This window comes from Dermacentor andersoni, chromosome 4 (assembly GCF_023375885.2).
Source record: "Dermacentor andersoni chromosome 4, qqDerAnde1_hic_scaffold, whole genome shotgun sequence".
Taxonomy (NCBI): Eukaryota; Metazoa; Arthropoda; class Arachnida; order Ixodida; family Ixodidae; genus Dermacentor; species Dermacentor andersoni.
The window spans coordinates 152,647,970-152,670,651 of NC_092817.1; the positions used below are offsets into that span (position 1 = coordinate 152,647,970).

The 22,682-nt window shown below is 42.3% G+C and overlaps 2 protein-coding genes and 2 long non-coding RNA genes across 10 annotated transcripts in view; 2 read left to right on the plus strand and 2 right to left on the minus strand.

The window, feature by feature from the left end:
* LOC140217386 (BEN domain-containing protein 5-like) overlaps positions 1-22,682 on the minus strand; it is a 386,196-nt gene that overhangs the window by 189,519 nt on the left and 173,995 nt on the right. The window lies entirely within an intron of this gene.
* On the minus strand, positions 1,355-15,712 carry LOC140217382 (uncharacterized). Of its 2 annotated transcripts, XR_011893936.1 has the most exons (4): positions 15,526-15,712; positions 11,805-12,092; positions 9,441-9,525; positions 1,355-1,708 (listed from the first exon to the last, which is right to left on the minus strand). It is a non-coding gene; the product is annotated as an uncharacterized lncRNA (long non-coding RNA). The 2 variants fall into 2 exon arrangements; XR_011893935.1 differs by lacking the exon at positions 1,355-1,708 and having other exon boundaries at positions 7,892-9,525; positions 15,526-15,708.
* Positions 6,257-8,520, plus strand: LOC140217383 (uncharacterized). Its single transcript, XR_011893937.1, has 2 exons — positions 6,257-6,770; positions 7,933-8,520. It is a non-coding gene; the product is annotated as an uncharacterized lncRNA (long non-coding RNA).
* The window catches only part of LOC140217385 (uncharacterized), a 362,995-nt gene continuing 358,006 nt past the window's right edge, over positions 17,694-22,682 (plus strand). For 5 of the 6 annotated variants that reach the window (XR_011893938.1, XR_011893939.1, XR_011893940.1 and 2 more), the window contains exons 1-2: positions 17,694-18,052; positions 20,870-20,919. Coding sequence is in view for 2 of the 6 variants with exons in the window: in XM_072287956.1 (XP_072144057.1) it covers positions 17,965-18,052; positions 20,870-20,919 (138 nt within the window). In the remaining 4 variants the exon portion in view is untranslated. Of the gene's footprint in view, positions 18,053-20,869; positions 20,920-21,186; positions 21,569-22,682 lie in introns of those variants that run through there. The other variant, XR_011893941.1, reaches the window with a different exon arrangement.

A 22,682-nucleotide genomic window follows, 5' to 3' on the forward strand; every position in this document is an offset into this window, starting at 1 on the left:
CAGCCGGCTTTACCTATGCGCCGCCAGTCTGGTTCCTCAGACGTCTAACGATTGCGACAGTGTACGCGGCGGAAAAAGCACCTGGGACTCCTGCAAGACCAGACAAAACCTTGCCTCTGTGCATTATCTAACTCCTTCTCATTACCGTTAAACGAAACTCGAGAACGCAGTCAAGAATTCCGTATTGAGCTGAGAGTACGCTGCACAAGGTCTACTGAAAGACGGAACTTTTAACGACAGCTTGTAGGCTAACTTCAAGCAGTATCGATGAGTAACTGTTAAATAACTGTAGAATAAATACGTCCACTTGCCTGTCTGTTCGCGCCAATACCGCAAGCTCTTTTCAGAAGCACGAGACGGGCGCTGAAAAGCGTCGAGACATTTCATTCGGCGAAATTAACCGCTTGCATTTCCAATGCAGCGAAAAATCAAGTGAACGATTAGAGTGTATTAACGATTTCGACGATGCAGTCGGCCATTTTGGGAAGCTTTAGGCATGGATCGGCTTGGCTATAGATGCGCACAATCTTTGGAAGCGACTTTTTTTTTTTTTTTTTGTCGCCAGACGAAAATCACTGTGTTAAACTTTTTTTTTTTTACAGAGAAGATATGTTTATACTAAGGGTATGGTGGCTAGCATACACTCTTAAGCATAATTACACCCTTTTGCCACACAACGATAATCGTCATCTGCTTGTCCGCATTTCCTTTCTTTAACGCGGCGAGCCCGGTACTTTCCAGTAACGAACGTCATGCGCGTTATCATTCCCGACAGGAAAGTAACAGGCAATGCTATCATGCTGATAACGCGTGTGCCGTTCGTTACTGTAAACGCCGCCAGAAGTGGGGAGCAATTCCGTGTGTCTTGAATGACGCTTGTACAGTTATCAGTCAAACCGACTAATGTTGCCACTTCTCTGTTGTGCTTATGTAGGCTTTTTTCTAACCTTCACGGTGGGTGCAGCATGTCTAGAGCCGCAGCGTCCTGCGCTCTATGCGGTTGCACGGGACTGGCGGCCACGCATCGTTACACAACTTCCCAAATTACAATAAGAGTCAGTTTTGGCACTTGGTAGAGCAGTAAACGAGGGATCCAAAAGAAATGTGATTGTTCCGCAAATATATATTTCTCTATAATTCTTCTAGAGGTAATTCAAAAAACGAAACTATAGTCGGATGCAACTTAAGTATGCAGCGAAGCCCCACCCACGGCCTCATAACCGCCAGCCACTGTTACTCTGCGAGGCTGCAAATAATTCATACTTCAAACTTTTCCTGTTAGGCAAATAAGGCAGTAACCACAAAAATAATATTATTAGCGCATAATTTTATACATTTTCCCTCGCCTATTAAAGTATAATAGGCGAGTATAAGTACAAATCTATCGTCCTCTACTGCGTCACAAACTACGTGCCCACTAAAACCAAGCGGCCGCCAAAAAATAATCCCTGGATAACCCAAGAAGTAATTCAGGCAAAGCACCGTCTGAAAAGACTGCATAGAACAATAAAAATTAAAGGAGGAGACGAATCCAGGGTGACGAAACTTCCTAATGCCATCGCGGAATTCAAGCTTGCAGCCAAACGAGCAAAAGAATATTATTTTAATGTAAAGTTACCGAGCTTTCTTACTAATAATCCCGGAAGGTTCTGGAGGCACTTTCGCACCAATGATGGAGAAGCGTCCCACTTAAGCCCAGAGGAAGAAACTGCGAAAGCCAACGCATATAACTTTTTTTTTTTCAATCAGTATTTACTACAGACAATAACATTATTCCCCCCATTCTAACGAGACAGGGTGTAAGCATTGGCGAATTACACATTACGGACGCTGGCATACTTAATCTTCTGCTTAATCTTGACCCTAAAAAAGGAAGCGGTCCTGACAACATACCTAACGACTTTCTGAAAAGGTATGCGGAATGGTGCAGTAGATACCTCGGCATAATTTTTTGTAAATCACTCGCGACTTCACAGCTACCGAACGACTGGAAAATTGCAAAGATAATACCTATCCATAAATCGGGCGACACAGCAGAAATTTCAAATTTTAGACCCATTTCAATAACTAGTACATTCTGTAAGCTTCTAGAGCACATAATCTTAAAGCACATAACGGTTTTTCTAGAGAGCATGGGCTTCTTGTCTCCCTACCAACATGGTTTTCGCAGTGGTTTATCAACAATAACCCAACTAACAGAACTAGTCCACGATCTTGCATATACTATCAATCACCGCGGCCAGACTGACATGATTTTGCTTGATCTATCTAAGGCATTTTATTGTGTATGCCACAACAAATTAATCGCTAAAGTTGAAAGTGCTGTTGGGAAAGGGCTCCTTTCAGCCTGGATAAAAGAATTTCAAGCCAATCGTTCACAATTTGTAACCTACGAAAAAATGCCACCTAACACTGTCACCGTTATTTCTGGAGTTCCCCAAGGCTCAGTTCTTGGGCCATTACTCTTCTTAATAATCTATATTAATGACATCACAGCTAACATTGGTTGTAATATAAAACTGTTCGCCGACGACTGCGTTATCTATAGTGAAATCACTAATTATAACGATAACATTGCACTTAATACATCCCTCAACACTCTAGCTATTTGGTGCTCTAATTGGCAGATGTCAATTAACGTAAAAAAGTCTGTGGTCATGACCGTAACAAGGAAAACAAGACCATCTAACTTTACATATGAGATTAACGGCATACCACTAACTAAAGTTGAACAACATAAATACCTGGGAGTTACATTAACCTCAGACCTCAGGTGGGATAAACACATTTTGAATATCACGGCAGGAGCATTACGCAAACTATTCTTCCTCAAAAGAAGCCTTGAGCTCTCTACAACATCAATGAAGCTACTGGCCTACACAATGTTCGTTAGGCCGGTTCTCGAATATGGAAATACAGTCTGGTTTCCTCATACAACAACTAACATAACAAAATTAGAGGCAGTACAAAGAAAGGCTATAAGGTTCATTCACAACAAATATATACGCACTGACTCACCGATTAATCTTCTTACGCAGTCTGGATTGCAAATGCTATCTACCAGGGCAAAACACGCTCGCCTGAAGTTCTTGTTTCAGCTTCTAAAAAATAACTATAAGATAGATGTGTCCAGGTACATTTCATTTTCTGAGGCTCGAAAAACACGTAACAAACATGCGCACACTTTAACAGAATACACATGCAACAATGACACGTTTAAGTATTCATTCTTCCCCCTTACAATTGCTGAATGGAACCGACTTGATCCTGCTATAACCGCCATCGAATCGTTGTCCGAATTTACTTCACAAGTGGAAGCTGCAGTGCGTAAATAAAACAATTTATCATCACACGTGTCATCGTAAGAAATTTCGCATTGTGTTGCTTTCGACTTCCCACTTTTTTTTTTTCCATTTTTGTTTGATTGTCGTTATGTGGACATATGGTACACTGTGTTCCCAAAATAAATTTTCATTACTGTACTACTGCTAGTCCTAAGATAATTGTTATAACTGCCATTTCCTGCTGATTGCTTGCCTAGATTGTTCTTTCTTTTTCCATTCGTGTCTTCTCGCTCTCAAAGTGTATGCTTTAATGCGTATCCCTTCACACAACTTTAAAATTTCTTCACGCGTTAAGTGTTATCTTTCAGTTCGCTCCTATTTTATGTATAAACTAGTTAATTACGTGTTCTTAACTGCCAGAATCATGTTAATTAACTGTCATGTGAGAACTTGCATTTTTGTTTCTAAACTCAGCTTCTTTCTTATATTACCATCCTCGGGCAATTGTTTTCTTTTTTCTTCCTTTTTTCAATTAACTGTTCTGCCTAAATGCGTATTCATATACATGTCTACTGTATCGCCCAACTGCCACGCTCTCAAATGAGAGTAGCAGTATTGTAAATAAAATAAATAAATAAAATAATGGCGAAAGTCGAATTCTTTATTCAACTGAAAATTATAAAATGCTTGCTTTGCTGCAACTATTTGTTTTCAAGTTTCAGTGCAGTTGGCAGTGAAGTTTCATGAGTAAAACTGGTTCAGCAGTGAAATGAACTGTACCGCAGAGTTTTGAAGAGTGAAATGCTCAGACTCCATACACTTTGTCCATGTCTGTTGCACACCTCATTGCTTCTGCCGATAAAAGGCTCTTCAAGAACAGCAGACTCTCCGGATCTATCAAGTACGACGCATTGTTGAAAAGGCCACATGGCGATGATTTTGTTTGCTTTTGTGATTGGCTGGCTAAGTAACACAACCTCGCGCGGTTCATGTGCCATGGTTGCTATGTATTCTACTATAGAAATCTTTAATTTACATTTTCACTTGTTTACTTGTTCTTGGCAGTGTTCTTCCTGCGGTTCTTTCCAGTGTGATTCCATTTGATGGGGTTCCTTGTTTGCCATGTAAAGGAGAGGTGCATCTCACAGGCCTACCTGTGAGATGCACCTTATTTCATTTCTCTTTTCGGGTTTATGTGTCTTTATGGTGAATGGTCGGCATTATTCATATTTGTATAATAAAGGTACCCTTCCCCTAATTTGCATAGGAAGGAGACCTATGGTTGCCCCCCCCCCCCCAAAAAAAAAAAACATTACTGCATACGCACCTGCTCTGTTGCCATTGATGAAATGACACAGAGGAATGCATAGAGCAAACTTTAGAGTCTGAAGGCTCGCATCGATGTCACTGGTTGTCCTTTCCCATTATGCACCATTAAAAGCACTCATTGTGGTTAAAACAATGTTTGACTAGTTGCTAACATATTTCATAGTTTCCTTCCAGTGCAGACCCTCACTCCAGGATGCTGCAGGTCACACTGAACATTAATTTCGAAGTTTCAGTGCACTTCCTGAACCGCTCCCACTGCCAGATCCATCCACAGTAATTTTGGGTAGTTATTCCCGTAAAACTTCCGGGTTCCTTGCCTTGGCACTAAACCTCAGTAGACTGTAGCTACTAGTATAGGTGAGAAAATTATGCTGTATAAACAGAATGAAAGGCAATTTCCTAAACATGCAAAAGCATGCAAGTTCCTTTAACGCGCAAAAAGCATGGATAGCAGGCATATTTCTAATTTAGTGCGTTCACTGTGTGAAAGCTTACATTTACATATATGGAAGCATAGAACAAATGTTTCAAAGCATTAATTACATCCTTGAGCTTAATAATTAACATTAAAAAATTCTGTATAATTTGGGCAATTTAATCTTACACATAAAACCAATTCATTCAGTTTTGCAGACACTAAGTGGGCTCACAAGTTTTACTATGCCTTTTGGAAGGATGACACAGGAACATAATTTCTGCTGCAAAATGTTTTCCAGTAAAACATCCAATTGGGAAGAAAAGCATTCTAAAAACAATACAGGGTTTTCAACTTACTTATCCCAAATGAATTATGCAGTAATTTTTTACCAGTGTCTTCTATAGTTCTTTCAACAAAGAAATTATTGCCATGCGATGCTTTGTGCACTACACACAAAATTCAGTGAATGACAATGTCATTCATGCTTAAAATAAAAAAACACTGCTTCCCAAGTGTTGCTAGCGGCTACTTCCTAATATAGGTTATAGGCACTCAAAGTTCAAAATTCTCAAGTGGAAATGAGAGTGAAGAAAGGCAAATAAGGAGGTTAAAGTGAAAACACTGTATTAGGCACACCTGCAACTAATAGAGAAGAAAACTCAACTAACAACTCCATGGAGGTAATAGCAGAAGTGACAAAGTATGGAAAAAAATAAACGATGCACTAAATCGGAAGTCAGTCGATACACAAACAGATACGTTGAACATTGATTGCACTTTTGTAGGTGGTACAGAACTTGCAGACCGTTTTAACAATTTTTTTGTTAAAGTAGGATGCATAGATCACGACATTCAAGATACAATGCATGCCGCTTCATTAAGAGAATCTTTATTTCTAAAGATTACTAGCATCCCTGAGGTGATTACAACATTTTCATCCTTGAAAAATAGCCATAGTCGAGACGTAGATGATATAGAAATTAGGCCAATTAAGTACGTCATAGACTTACTTGCACCTGCAGTAATGCACATTTTTAATATTTTCTTGTCAACCGGAGTTTTCCCGCGTAATACGTGCAGGTAGCGAGAGTAATAGTTCACAAAGGAGGTGACAAAAATAATATGGGCAATTATTGGCCAGTATCTATACTTCCTGTGCTATCAAAGGGACTCAAAAAAATTGTTAACTTTTGTATTAATAAATTTTCGCAAAAACATAGCCTGCTAACCGACTGTCACCACGGGTTTAAGAAAAAGCGGTCTATGGAAACTGCTTTAAGTATACAGAAGGAGCTTATTCTAGAGAACACTGACAAAAAATTTCTGACTTTAGGGTTATACTTAGACTTCAGCAAAGCCTTTGATAAGGTCAACCAGAAATTGCTGCTGATAAAGCTGGAAAAATATGGCTTCCGAGGAATAACACTTGAACTTATCTGATCTTATTTAGAAAGCCGACATCAGTTTGCTGAAATTAATGAGAACAGATCGCAGATAAAATCTTTGACAGCGAGTGTGCCCCAAGGTAGCATTCTTGGCCCGATACTTTTCCTGTATTACATTAATGATATTGTACAAGTGAGCGATATGTGTAAATTTGTCACGTATGCAGATGATTGCTCTGTTTTCTTTACAGGTAAAGATTTAAAAGAAATAACGCCTATAGCAAGCTCCGTTTGTTATGGACTTCAAGCATGGTTTAAGGCAAACGGCCTCATCCTCAGTGAAACCAAAACAAAGTGCGTTATTTTTCATGCTCTGGGAAGTTCTACTACATTGCCAGATAATATTGTGTGGGGTCTGTATAAAATTAACCTTACGTCATCCAAAAAAACCCTAGGCATAATACTCGCAGAGCATATGTCCTGGAATGAACACGTTAGTCATGTTTGCTCAAAGGCATGAAAAGTTGTTGGTGTGTTAAATTGCAATTGAAGTGCATTACATTTTCAAGTTAAGTGTCTCATTTATCATGCTCTTCTCCATTCACACCTCAGTTACTGTTCACTTATATGGGGTAACACTACAGCGCAAAATATTCAAATGCTGGAAATACTTCAAAAGAAAGCAATTCAGGCGATAGCGAACGTTTCTTTTTTCGAGCATACGCAAGAGCTTTTCCAACAAAACAGAATAATCAGAGCCCGTGACATATATAAATTCAAAACATTACTAAGCTATAGAAATGCTATGCTGGAAAAACTCTATTCATTCCTAGCCCCGGCAACTCTACAACAAAATAGAAGTGCATATTCATATCGTCGCCAGGCACCATGGCAGATCCCTTTCTCACGTACTAATTATGGCTGCCAATGCCTTAAACATACACTACCGTCCCTACTTAACTATTTTAACCAACAACATGTTGATGTGTTATCTCTAAACAAAACTAAAATATTGGATTTGTTCTTATAGATGTGTATTGTTAACTGCTCCAACAGTTCCGCAGAACTTATCATATATTCTAATTTTGTTTATACATTCACACTTGTAACTACTATTCCTAGAATCCGGGTTTCCGCTGCAGTGATTGTGCCCGAACCACGTGGCAGGGTTTCGTGTTGTAAACTGGATGCTGCAAAGGGCGTCTTTGCGTTTGTTAAAATTCAAGGATGTGATGACGCCCTGGGCTACGTTGCCGTGATGTCTGTCGCAAAAGCAGCAGCCTATATGCAGATTTTCTTTTTTTATGTTTTTTCACATAGATGCACATATATATTTGAAAGTATGTAAAATAATTTCTGAAAAAAAGAATGTTTCCTGATGGTAACTTAACTTGTGTTTATTGTAAACTTCTGTGAAATTTGTTATATTTATATATGTATGTGTGTGTATGTATATATATGTATACATATAATGCTTTTGCATTCTTATTTATTTATTTATTTTACAATACTGCAGGCCATCGTCGGGCCCATGCAGGAGTGGTTACAACATGGAATACAGTACAAAAAAAGAATAAAGTGAAACTAGTGTATCCAAAACAAAGAGCATTAGCACACACAAAAAAGAACACACTCAATAAATATATACGCTGTTTAAATGAGCCGTCCGGGAAGCAGGAGAAACAGCGTTTACCATAAGAATGCATCTACAGAGGCTGCATATGAAATACAGGTAATATCACCATTCGAATTCCAGATTCTCAATACTGTCAATAATTGCGTTGGCAGATGGGCAATTTACGGCTCTAGAGGGTAGTATGTTCCAATGGGAAATGGCGTGTGGGAATAATGAGTACTTGTGAGTGTTATTATGGCTGGGATGGTGTCGTATTGATTTATTATGGTTGGTTCGGGCAGAAAGTCTGAATGGCGCTTGAATGTATGTTGCTTGTGGTATTCGATAGGAGCCGTGATAAAGTAAGTATAGAAATTTTAATCTGGAAATCATTCTATGTTGAGCCAGTGATTGAATGTTAGCCTTGACGCGCAGGTTCGTAATGCTCGTTTGACGTGAATATTGTGAATATATAAATCTCAATGCTAAGTTCTGTATGCGTTCTAGTTTCTCGGTTAAATACTTCTGGTGCGGGGCCCAAATAATGTCAGCATACTCTAAAGAGGGTCTAATGAGGGTTTTGTATGCATTTAATTTAACACTAGGAGGTGTGTTTCTAAGTTTTCTTCTCAAGAAATGTAGTTTACCTAGGGCCTTCTCATATATGTTATTTATATGAGTTTCCCAATTTAATTTCGTTGTAAGAGTGACCTCGAGATGTGACCTCCTCGTATTTTCTTAGTGATATATTGTTTATTGTGTATGTAAACTGAAGCACATTTTTCTTGTGAGTGAAGGAGATACTGGTAGTTTTTGATGCATTCAGTGTCATCCCCCAAATGTTGCACCAATTTTGTACAGCAGCTAACGAATCATCTAGTTTTACCTGATCCTCTCTGGTATTCACTGTTGCGTACACTACGCAATCATCGACGAATAGGCGGCTGAACGCATGAACGAATATCATTGATGTAGATCAGAAATAGGAGGGGCGCAAGAACCGAGCCTTGTGGAACACCAGAAAAAACGTTGATGTAATCAGACGTAATATCATTCACAGCTACGCACTGCTTTCTGTTTTCGAGATAGTTCCTGATCCATGATACTGTTTTCTCGTGTACACCAATGGCAATTAGTTTAGTAATAAGATCTGGATGAGGAACAACATCAAAGGCCTTTGAAAATTCTAAGAAAATGGCATCTATTTGGCTTCTGTTATTTATTGTGGTAGCTACATCATGGGTTAACTCAGCTAACTGAGTAATAGTACTTAGACCTGAACGGAATCCATGTTGCCGGCTGCATAGTAGGTTATTATTCTCTAAGTGCAATATTAGGGCCTTATAAATAATATGTTCGAACAATTTACTGGATGCACATGTTAATGAAACAGATCTATAGTTACTTACGTCGAGTTTAGAGCCAGATTTGTGCACAGGTATTACTTTGGCCCTTCGCCAGTCGTCAGGTATCACTGAAGTTTCCAAAGATCGCCTGTAAATTACGTATAAGTATTTTGACGTCCAAACTGCATGTTTTTGCAAAAATGCATCTGATATAAGATCAGGGCCACAGGGTTTCTTTACATCCAGTTTTTGTAAGAGTCAAAGAATTCCTTGTTGGTCGATATCTATTTCAGGCATTGGATTCTCGAAATGATAATGTAGTTCTGTAAAATACAGATAGAAAAAATTCATTAAATTTGCTTGCTATGACGTCAGGCTGAACAACCGTCTCGTTTGAAACAGTAATCTGCGATACGGTGTGCCACTCCCTCGATAGGTAGCACCAGGATTTTTGTGGTTTATTCGTCATGTAAGAAGGCAGAGTAACAGTGAAAAAACGCTCCTTGGCCATATGTTTATCTTATCTTGTAATAAGCGTACGAGATCTTGCAGGTCACGTGTGGTTTTCTTTCTGCGCTTCCTTTTAATTTTTCGTTTTAAATGTATTATATCGCGCGATACCCAAGGATGTTCTCTGTTCACTCTTTTCTTTCTGGAGGGAATGTAGTTTTCTTCACAAAAGTGTACAATATGCTTAAAACGTAACCATAATTCATTTACGTCATGAAGTAATGAAACCCGCAGAAAGCAGGCGTTTAAATATTCTGAGATAGCATTGTCATCCGCTCTTGAGTAATCCCTGATAACAGCAATCGATGGCTTAACGCGTTCACAGTTTCCTAAAATCGGACAGGAGAATACAATAGTTTTATGGTCCGAAATGCTATTTTCAACGTTTAATGTGTTATTTTGAAATAGACTGCTTACGAACATCAGATCAAGCACAGAACATGACGGACCAGCTATTCTAGTCGGTTCGGAAACTAGCTGGTCTAGAGAGAAGGTAAATGACATGAACAATAGTGATTCAGCACTTTTTGCGTCGGAGCTGTTGTGCGAAAGATTAGACCAATTGATTCCTGGTAAATTGAAATCACCCGTGATAATAATATTGGAACGTGAATAAGTGTGTTGTGCAATGTAATCATGCATAACGTCTAGGTATTCAGGGGGCGCATTCGGAGGTCGGTATACGCCACCCAGAAATATGCTTTTTCCATTAAATGTAAGGTTACACCATACGCTTTCATGGTCAGGTATGCTGTTTAAAACTGTGAATTTTATGTTAGATTTAATTGTGACAGCTACACCTCCCCCCCCCCGCGATTCTCTGTCTTTCCGTATGAGCCGATAAGAAGGTGGCAACACTTCGGAATCCTGGACGCTTTCCTGAAGCCAGGTTTCCGTGATGACTATAACGTGCGGTTGATGGGCTGCAACTATGCTTTCAAGTAGGCTGGACTTATTGACTACGCTGCGCGCATTCAGTGATAACACTCTGATACATTTCGTACGTTGTTGTCACGTGCCATCGCAAGCTGCTGGGCCAGCGTGTGCAGAAGTTTTCGGTTTAGATAGTTCAATTCTTCTGACCTCACACTCATTCCATATAAAGGTGTTGCCATTTATTTTTAGTTTATCAAATGACAGAGATACCTTTGCCCCTTTCGCCTTGTCACTTACTGCACAACACCATAATTTAGCACGTGTGTCGCATACTTTCTTTGAGAAATCCTCGGATATTGAAATCCGGGTGTTTTTCACCTTGAAGCAGCTTGATAATATTTTGTTTTTCTCAGCGAAGTTGAATAGCCTGATAATAACTGGGCGTGTCCTTTGGCTTTGCTTTGTACCAATTCTGTGAACTCGTTCTATTGAGTTAATTTCTATTCCTAGGATCTTCTTAAGTATACCGTGCACTTCTTCTTCAAGTGTTTTAACATCTTCATCAGAGCTCTCTCTTAATCCATAAATTACTAGGTTATTCCGCCTACTTCTATTTTCTAAATCATCGACCTTCGATGCCAGAAATTCTACTTGCATCATGGTAGATTTACAAGATTCCTCGCAGTGTACTATCCTGTCTTCGCATTCTTTCCATAATCCCCTTTCATTCTCAATAACTGTCATTCTTTCTTGCAAATATGCAACTATTGTCTCCACATGCTTGATATTTGAAGACAGTTGTTTCAGTGTTTTGTTCATTTCCTTTTGTTCTCTCAGAATGTGTTTCATTAGTTCCCGCTGCGAACATTCAACTGAATCAGAGTAAGGGCCTGGATTTTGTTCATCTCCAGATGTTAGTAACATTAAGCGGACAACATTAAAACAACCCCGCAAAATAGCAACACAGCATTGTGGACTTGGGAGCACCGTTAACCTTACGCCGTTGTCTCTAACTGAAGAGACTAAATGCTGGTCACTAACCTGTGCGATCAGAAAAAATTTGAGCAGCATCCGTGCTCGTTCGGTGCTTCCAAGTCCACTGAAGGGAACATCGAAAAGGCTGCTGCTTTTATCCGGGTGCCACGATGTCTCCGTCGACGTCACCGTGCTGGTCAGGTGGTCCCAGTGCAGTGCACGTGGTACAGCTTCCTGCGACTTGTTTTGTCCGATGAAGCCAGCAGGGCAGACAGCCGGAGGTAGCAGTAGATAGGCCTGATGCAGTGCATGCTCAGACCCTGCGTCGACGAATCCGGTCCTCGACAGCACGATCTGTGCGATCAGAAAAAATTTGATCAGCATTCGTACTCGTTCGGTGCTTCCAAGTCCACTATGATATATGCAACTGAGTCTGTGTTAAATAATAATATGCAAGATAACAGATTATAATTGTATACTGGGAGTCATTTGACACAACTGTATTACAACTAGTTTCCATGTAATAACATGAAAATTTCTATATGTATTTGTGTTTAAAAAACTCTTATATCCACACTTTATGCGTAATTGTATTGCTACACCAGCCGCTTCCGTGCCTGTCTGGGAGACCGGAACTTTGTCAAGCCGAAGAGATTTCGGCTTTTTTCCCGGCTCTCCCTTTTTCACCTTGTATCCAGTGGTAAAAATAAAAATCATGATGATGATGATGATGATGTAGCAGAATATGATCACAGAACTGAAATGCCACTGTACTGAATTTTGTTAAACTGAAAGGCATTTGCATTGGGTTGAATGGGGTTTCGATGGGGGATACAAAAAAAGTTCGTACAGCTGAATAATTTGCTTAAGTGACGTTCAAGTGGTAGTTTACTGTATATTGGTTTTCTTGGATAAAAGATTTAGTTGGAAACAGTGCCTTGTATGTCCTCATTTTTTCTGAAACATTGCTCGATGAACAAGAGGCGCAAAAAGACGCCTTTCTATTTTGTCTCTTCCGACCTAACTGGCATTTGGCGAATACCTCTTGCGTGCGGGAGAAAGTAAGGAGGGGGGGGGGTATATAGGAAAAAATTTGGCAGTGTCTGGCTCCTACTGGGGTGGTGTTAGAGGTGTGTATGAACCACTGCTTAGATAAATCGAACTCGGTACCTTTTTCTCAGTACAAACATTCGTGAATGTTAACTTCTTATTCTAGCAGTTTAAAAATGTCTGCACAGGCCCTATATCACAATGTCCCAAGCCTCCTATTTTTTTATTTAAAAGGACTTGAAAGCATTTGAACTTCAATGTTAATGAAAAGAATGTTACAACTTTCAATAGCAAGGAATTGCTATTATCAAGACTCCACAAAATGATGCAAAAACGGCTGTTCTGCCATGAACAATTTTCAATATTGTAATTCTGAGAAGCGGTTATTAAGTTTTGAGGAGAAAGTTTGTTGAATGTATGTTCCAGCTTGTAAACCGCGCACAAACTATTTGAGGGCGGTAAGAAGATTCTCTATTGTTTAATATCAAGAGTTGACGAACAGCCACAGTTCAGCAATGTCATGTGTTTTCTCATTTTGAAGAGCAAAAATTATTTCAACATATCTGAGCTATCAACACTACAATAGTAATGACGCTAGCCATTAATCAAGTGGGGACCAAGATTACAATTTTTTTTTCAGGGTGGGGGGCTCAGCCCCCCCCCCCTGAAAATCTCCGGAGGGGGCTCGGGCCCCGGAGCCCCCCACATAGTCACCGTCTATGCTGCTATGTTAACATGGATGGTATTATATGTGCATTTCTCAAGTGAATAAATTAAACAAAGTACACGTAGTTCATTTTCATGGGAAGCAACATTGAAGCAATCAATTTTGCGTCTTTCCATTTTAAGGTGAAAGCCTTAGATGCCTATGCTCTAAGGTCTCATTGTGAGGTACAGAAAATATCATGTGACCCAAGGAAGGCCAGAAGCGAACGAAAACATGTCCAGCCATGTATAAGACATGATTAATGATTATCAGAGTTATCACTATGTGGTACCTGTTTCCAAGTTCCTGTGATGATGTCAAAGGTTATTTCAGATACACCGCTTCATCACTATCATTATATACAGTTCTTTCATATGTGAATGCATAGCTTGTAGAAGACAGGTAGGTAGAACCATAATGCAGAATGGACCATTTGTTAAAGAATTGGTTTTCTTCAAATGACGATCCATCTATAAGATTTTTATAATGAGTGGGACATTGCACCAAACTGGTAGCCCATGACGGTGAGGTGCTCATTGTTACCAACCTTTTAGTGAAAAAAATATGCTTTCAAAGAACTCCCAAGAAAAGAAATGTATAGATATATATAGAGTGAAATGCACATTATTGCAGGGACCTGAACTTTAATCAAAGTGGTGACAATAGTGGTCAAAGTTTTCTTATTATTTGTACTAATGCAATGTGAAGATGGGGATCACGATCCTGGCAACGAAAAATGAAAATCAATGATGACAGCGGTCATTGTCAGCTTAAAGAACTGTGTGGACAGACAGACATAGGAAACCAGCACTCACGTGGTGTCGGAGCAAAGCTGGAACTTATGGCTGAGCCAAATAACTTATAAGGGCTGTGGCGCACACGATAGCTGCGCGCAGGTATGATATACTAGAAATCATCAAGCAGCATCTGCCACATGGTGTTAGCGCATGCTGCCTGCACTAATAGATCTCCCACCGAGCTCCTACATCTATACGAATACACAGCTACAAAATGCATGCCGAGATGCAGGATCCGTCCAGTAAAGGGAACAAATTCGCCAGTCGCTTAATATGGCATTGACCGACACCTACAGAAGTCGCTTAATCATTTAAATAATTAGGTGAGAATGACTTGGTTCGACAGGCAAGGTTCTGACTGGTGTTGTCGCTTTTTGTGACTGTTGTCGCGGGTCGCTTTTTAAGTCTCGACGATAGATTGGATTTTTTACAAGCACTGCTCCAGGAGGGCACATGCAACCGGAGGCCTCGGGAGAGGACCTGAGGTTATAAAAAAGCAGGCGGCGCAGGATCCCCAGGGCACCCAAGGGGTAGTGGGGAGATCAAAGCTGGAAGCAGGATGGCCCGTAGGATTGGAGTGGCGGAGGCCTAAGCGTGCTGGACTTAAAATAAATATCATTACGTCCAGCCGCCAACTTGTGACGCCAAGACTTCTGCAACAGCAGTCAGAAGTTGACCGTTTGACATACTAAGGCAGCAGCGGAAGCGGACGAAGACACAGAAACGTGAAAAAGAGACCCCACGCTACAAGTTAGTAGTATTTTAATATTTAAATTATGGCAATTGAATAACGCGCAACTGAGCCCTCTCGAAGCGTTCGACGCATGGAAAAATTCGCGAAGACGGTAAGATACCAGTGTGACAGGGGCACAAGCAAGGAACGAAAACGCACGCACAGGGCAAACTGTGAAGATGCTATATATTTTGCTATATATGTAATATATGCTATATCTATCAAGTGACTAGTGCCATGCTATAATCTTCAAAGGTCGCAATGCTTTCGCAATGAAATTGTTGACAGTGTGCTCTGTGTGTGTATCTTGTGTTCCGGCTAACTGCTCATCGCGATCACGCCCGATCCTGATCAAATTTCGCGGTCGTGATTGCCTTCATTGGACAAAATGAGCGAGAGACCCAATCACAGTCGAGAATTTCGATCCGGATCGGTGCCGATCGCGATGAGAAGTATACGTGTGACACTGGTAGTGACAGGGCAACGCCGTATCATACTCGCCTTCACGGGAGACCACTGACCAAACGACAACAATCGTTCGCGCCAGTGCACTGCGCCAGCAACACCCAAGGAGACGCACGAGGAAAACTTGTACGCGACGCACAGATCGCCAGCCGACACATGGCAAAATGCCGGCACGCCAGGGCACGCCTAGGGACAGAACGACCAAAGTAACTGCTCCTCCGTGGTACCTAGGCAAAGGGAGAAATTTCAAGCGCGAACGCCCCCAGATTTTCTCTCTCGCACCTGCTGAAACGACTGGCCAATCCCGTGAACTGGCGTTTCCTCTAATGACCGTCTCGTGTCCGTGGCGTGGTACGGGTAGGGTGGCTAGAAGGGGAGGTGTGAATACCGGCGGCGCTTTCCTTCGGGCGCGCGTGACCCCCTTGCGCACCGATGCCACCAGGGGGAACGTGGCGCTGCTGCTCGCGGCGTGGTATTACGGCGTAGTACTCCCGCGCTGGCCTGCGCCCTCCGCTGTCAGTTGGTCTCGTCGCCTGTTTTGGAGTGTTCCTCCCGACATGCCGTCATTCGAGGGCGAGATGCTGTGGACCACCAAAGTTATGTTGAGCACCGCAGCAACGCACGGCTAGTTTATTACATTGCAGGTTATGTGGCGAGAAGACGTGTTTTGCCCACACATTGTGAAGACTGCGAAGCACCATAAAGGCAACATCCCCAGAGAGCTTCCACCAGAGGCATCCAAAGAGTGGGACCTTGAGGGCCTTTTATATCCCTCAGAATCGTTCTATAAGCTGGACAATGTCCTTGAAAACAAACTCACTCGTTTATTCAGTGTAACACCCGCCGTGGTTGCTCAGTGGCTATGGTGTTGGGCTGCTGAGCACGAGGTCGTGGGATCGAATCCCGGCCACGGCGGCCGCATTTCGATGGGGGCGAAATGTGAAAACACCCGTGTACTTAGATCTAGGTGCACGTTAAAGAACCCCAGGTGGTCAAAATTTCCGGAGCCCTCCACTACGGCGTGCCTCATAATCAGAAAGTGGTTTTGGCCCGTAGAACCCCATAATTCTTAATTCAGTGTAACACGCTAGCATGCCAAAGCTGTGGCCGAGATTTTGCAGTCAATTGGTTAAATGTCAAAGATTGGTTGCCTAGACCATTCTGCTACCCTGACAGCCTCAGTTATACGTTTTTATTGCCTCACAAGGATTCACTTTTTGCTTAAAGGTGTCAATCAGCAGAGCAGTGAGAAGAAACGGAAAACACTGATACCTTGTGTGTTGTAAATTTTTTGCTCACTTGTAAATAAACGATTTCATGACCAGATCTGTTGCTTCACTGTCTGCAATCATAGTAAATTCCTTATATGAGCGTCAAAATGACATGCTACAGACAAAAAGTGGTTTGTAAATACGTCCATACTTTATCAGGTAATGTCTGCAGTTTACAGGTCTTACGGCACGCATAGGGTGATTGACTGCTGATCTCGAGGACGACGGTCGCATTTTCAGGGAACCCGCCGTGGTTGCTCAGTGGCTATGGTGTTAGGCTGCTGAGCACGAGGTCGCGGGATCGAATCCCGACCACGGCGGCCGCATTTCGATGGGGGCGAAATGCGAAAACACTCGTGTACTTAGATTTAGGTACACGTTGAAGAACCCCAGGTGGTCAAAAATTTCCGGAGTCCTCCAATACGGCGTGCCTCATAATCAGAAAGTGGTTTTGGCACGTAAAACCCCATTATTCTTTTTTTCAGTGAAGCGATATGCAAGGCGTCCGTGTGCCGTATGATGTCAGTGCGCGTTAAAGAACCCGAAGTGGTCTAAATTATTTCGAAGCCCCCACTAGCTCCTAACTCCCAAAACCAGCTCACGAAATGCGCACAGACAAAACGCGTTTGAATCTCGATACAGTGCGAACTGGGCCCGTAAAATTTCACAGGAGTAATGATTTGGGCTGACATAACATTGTTTTCATGATGAAGATTCATTCTTTGACGCTCGCAGAAAGCGCGCGATACGCGAAACGGGCTCACTTTCACTTCGGTGGTAGAGATGCAGCCGACGCGAGGCTGGCGAGGCGCTCATTTCGGCTGCGTGCTTACCCCGCCTTGGTCAACAGCGCCGCCCCGCGGCATGGTGCGCTGTGGGGTCACGTTTGCGCCGCCGGTATTCACACCTCCCCTTCTAGCCACCCTAGTACGGGCTATTCGCAGGCATGGTCAGGACATGCCGGTCTTAGTTCTGCGCAAGAACCCACGTGTGAACGATTTCGCGACGAGACGTGTAGCATTGTAGCCAGTATTTCAGTGCGCTAATTTTGTTTGGTGGGTCGTCTGTGGCTTGTCAAGGTCTGCGCGATGGAAGAAGCGAGGAAATACAGGCGCTCCTGTTGCGTGCCGCAGTGTGCGAGCTGGACGCTTAGAAGAAAAATTTGTCTTTATTCATTTCCGAGTGATGTGGCCAAGATAGGAGAATGGATGTTGAGGCTCTGCGTCGACAAGGCGCTATGCGATCATTGAGAGTGTGCAGTGCGCACTTCGTCGACAACGACTTCTTCAAGTGTAAGCATTCATTGACTGGTCCTTACATCATAGATCGTTTCACACGCACAACGTTTGCGGCCGTTGAATTCGTCGTTTCCAAGGAAAAAAAAAAAAAAATAGTCGCTTGGTGCTGAAGCCCGCAGATTGTGCCCGTGAAGCTGCGAATCGCATGATGGAAAAAAAAAAAAAAAAATGAGCGCGAACATGACAAGGGCACCAAGACGACGAGACCGCTTTTCTTTGAGATGTCTTTGGCCGATACGCCAGACTGGATTGCGCCAGTTCACCGAGGAATAACAAACTAACTTTGTGTCCCTGTCCTGCTCGGGCTCCTTTGTTCTTTTTTTTTTTTATGCGAAGCATTCTATGCGTACGTTAGGCAGTGTGAGCCTATCTATGTAGCCTTTTACGCCGTCGTGATAACGTCCTGGTCATTTTTTTACCTGGATCATATGATTTGTGTGATATGTATGACATGGCATGAATCACATGACATGTAATGTATGACTTGACATGGAAGGCTCGATTAACATGACTTCTTGCCTGTCATCACACAGAGGCTCGCATAACACACAATTGCCTACTTAAGACAAACGAGTTTGCCCATCTAGTAACTCTTTGAAGAAACCCACCAGGGTCGCTTAGTGACTTTAGTGTAAGTCCCAATGAATGAAGTCCCAGCCGCGGTGGCCGCATCCCCCCCCCCCCCCCCTTCCCGAAATGCAAGAAACGCCCGTGTACCGTCCATTGGCACGGTACTCGTGCCGTGCGGCAAGTTAAAGAGCACCAGGTGGTCGAAATTAAACCAGAGTCCTCCATTACTGCATGTCTCATAATAATCCTGGTTTAGACACGTAAGACCCCATAATTTAATATAACTCCTCAAAGTGCCCTGAATCATGTCGGATAACCAGCTGCTTGCAAAATGCTGTGCGAACGCCGATTCCACACAGTATGTGGAATGAACATAATTATTCTCATTGATACCTTACAAACTAGCTCAGTTGATAATTCTTTTGCATGGGGCGATGTTCACACCTCTGTGTGATTCAACCGTGCATTAGGACATTGATAACAATGTCGCCCCGTCTCTTGTTGGCTGGCAGACTGCAGCATGGTATGCGTGCAGCTCTTACTCAAGCCGTAGTAAACTGCAATCTTGTAAGCATCTTATTTTCTGAATGTTTGCTTTGCCTCTTGTGCCATTGTGCAGGCAGTGTGAAAATTATTCTTTAAAGGTCACTGTATTTTGTACCATGAATATGATTTACTGTGGAACAGTACCATTGAATTAACATATGGAAAAATGCATCCAGAGCAATAAAAAAATGCATTTATAAAGCAACCCTAGGTACCTCTGTAAACGAAACTTCTTAAGTGTTAGGTTACATGTATATTTGTAAACATACACCAGCTTGTGCCTCCTAGGGATGACAGGCACTGTGGGTTCCTTCAATTTGTCATCCCTGGACGTATTGGCCCAGCAGCCAATGCGTGTTGGCATACGCGCTGGCGTCACTGGGGTGCATTGTGAATGATGCCAAAAGAAAGGCATTCTGCTTAAAGAACCACACCACTTGAGTTGTTTCTATGCAGTAGCCGAGGAGCATTCAAAATTTCCTTTTGGAAGATACTTCAGATGCACAGGAATGTGCAAGAATGACAGGTAAAAACGGTGCGAACTTGTGGAGGTGGAGGCCAATTACAGTTAACAGTTGTAAAATGTGTCTGTATGCTCCAGCACTCGCCCATAATTTTAACAGCGCTTCACAACCCAGTCCATCAGGAAATACCTTGAGGCCTTTGACAGTGAACTGAGTTGTCAAGCACTGTGAGCATTATGTGGGAATTCCGGAGCACACAGACACATTTTACAACTGTCAACTGGAAGTGGCCACCACCTCCACAAGTTCTCAGTGCTTTTACCTGTCATTCTTGCACATACCTGTGCGTCTGAAGCGGAATCTTCCAAAAGGAAATTTGCAATGTTGCTCGGCTACTGCATGGAAACAATTGAAGTGTTGTGATTCCTTGAGCAGAATGGTTTTCTTTTGGCATCATTCACAATGCAGCACATTGATGCCAGCATTTTCTGGGCTAAAAGAAAACAAACGAAAAAACAGATCACCACATCCTCCTATCACTTATTTTCATTGTGGATGTGCCCACACAGCTCATTGAGTACTACTCTAAAGCCACTAACATCAATGAACCTCACTGGGAGGGGGTAAACACTGCATGATATAGATGCTGTGCATGACCCTGTGCAAACCCTGCCGCTACCGAACAGCACCACCATCATTAAAAATTAACTACTGTCTATTAAAGGTGAAAGCTAAGTAATTCTTTAAAATTTTTGGATAGGAATGCGGCATGCTGAATATTCTGAAAGTCCTTGTCCTCATAAAAGCTGTGACAGAACAGGTCAACCCTGGTTTTGGAATAGAGAGAAACGAATGTTTCAAGTCTGGAAACTGCAAGCACTGCCAGCTCCACTATTTTGTCACTGCTGGCAATCTATGGATTCACTGGGGTGGGACGTTGCTGCACCTTGTGATCTGCTGCTTTAAAACACTTGCAGCAGAATGTAGTGAATCTGCTGCTGCTCTGCGACCTCAGAAACACTGGCGTGACGATATTGTGCAGTCAGTGACAACACTAGAAAAGCTGCTCAAAGAACTACTTTGCTCTCTTCGTACCGTACAGAAGGGAGCTGCTGTACAAAACCTTTTTTTTTTGCTCTATTTTATGCTCTGTAGTTGATAATAGTGTGCGTCCTTTTGGTGACATAAGTGAATGTGTCCTGACTTGTGTGTACTGATTCTCCCTCACTAGTGTCAACAGTGGTTCACGAAAGCGACAGCATACATGGAAGACATGAAAAGGTAAGCGCCGACTCCCGTCATCGTATTTGTGTTAATTTAACATTTCTTTTAAACATGGAATGTCACAAGTGATGGTGCTAGTATATAAAACGGCATCTAGGGGTTCTAGTTTACCATCTACGAAAGAAGTGAAAGGCTTTTACAAATAATAGTATAAACTTTAATATGTCCGAGGTGGAGTTTAAGAAGGAGGGTACTGGGAGGGCCCGTCCTCTTCTTGCTCAGGCGGTGGCCAGGCCAGGATCTACAGGATGCTCATATTCGCAGGTGACCTTTCTTGAGTCCACACCAATCCCCAAGATCTTCCACACGTGACTGTTCCATGAGGCACCGTCACAGGTGATAAAATCAAGAAGTCCACTAGCTCCACCAAGTACTGTTGCTTCTATTAATATCTTGGCAAGGAGCTCTGCTTTTACGTTCCCTCGAGTGGTAAAGCAACTTATTATTTGTTTCCACTTCCCATTAAAGGGTATGAACATTATCACCTTTCCGTGGTCGCAAGGAATGCTCTCTCCTCCTTATATAAAAAAGCCCATGTCGACAAATCTTTCAATATGCCCGGACGACGTGACATTCAGGTGCTCTCACAGTTTGAGTTCATCCACTAATAGCCCTCCATGTCTGCTAAAAGTGCTCATATATATTGTTTTTTGCTTCAGTTGTCTCAGTATTTTAGTGCTGAAACCGAAACCACTCTTGTACAGCTTCAAGTAATGTTTCAGTGTGCTCTTGCTCAGCAGTGAGAGAATATTGTGCTTACGCAAATGTTCGTAGACTTTGGCACTTTTCATTTTAGGATACATTCTAAGATCCAGTCTTGAGTACACATTACCCTTTGCACTTTTCTTCTTTGCTGCTGAAAATCACTGTCGGACACAATCTTGTTTCAAAGGCAGTGATGCAATTAGTTCCTGTAAGACTTCCTCGGGCTTTAGGGAGTTCTGCATTTGCTTCAGTCGGTCTTTTAACTGGACAGTGACAAAGGAGTCACCTTTTTTTTTGTGCTGCTACTCATAGTCTAGCAGCAGTAGATTGGGTGCGCTTTCTTATCAATCCCTTCAGCCTTGAGTTTCGGGACTGAAGTGCCGTTCTGGTGTACCAGCAGGCGATGCATGCTTATCCTCTACTAAACCAAAACTGTATTCTTGGAATCAAAATTACTTGGTCTTAGTAAACTCTGCCATGCACCATAGTAAGTGAACTTGTAAAATATCACTCGTTTGCATGCATTTATTCTTAAGCCCAGAACACAAAAAATCATTCTTTCAGGTTGGTCCTTTCCAGCGCATTCTTTTGCTGCAGTATGTCCCATTACAGATGGTGACCTGCTGCTGTAGACCTTCTGTTAAGTTGTGCTTGGGCATGTGGCTCGTTGGCAAGGTGCCAGGGCAGGCGCGATGCGAATCTGTTCTGAAGAGAATGTCCGTTGCTTGTTTACGGCACAGAATGGTTCCCATTTCGACGATGTGGCCATAGAGATGCGCTCGGTACATGACTTCAGGCTCGTCGTGCCCTGTAAAGATAACCACCCTTTCACAGACAACATTGAACTTGCATATTCTGAGCTTGCAGTATAGAAATCCATTATGGCCTGGTACGTTGTGAGAACTTCAGTGCACAGAAGGCACATCGAGAGAGCAAAGGGATAATGCAGAGTTCGCTTCGAACAGCTCTGATTCAGGTCTGTCATGTTGTAAATCTGGCGTACCAAGTGGAGCGAGTTCTTTTTCTGCATTATTGTGGCTGTTTTGTTCAGTAGG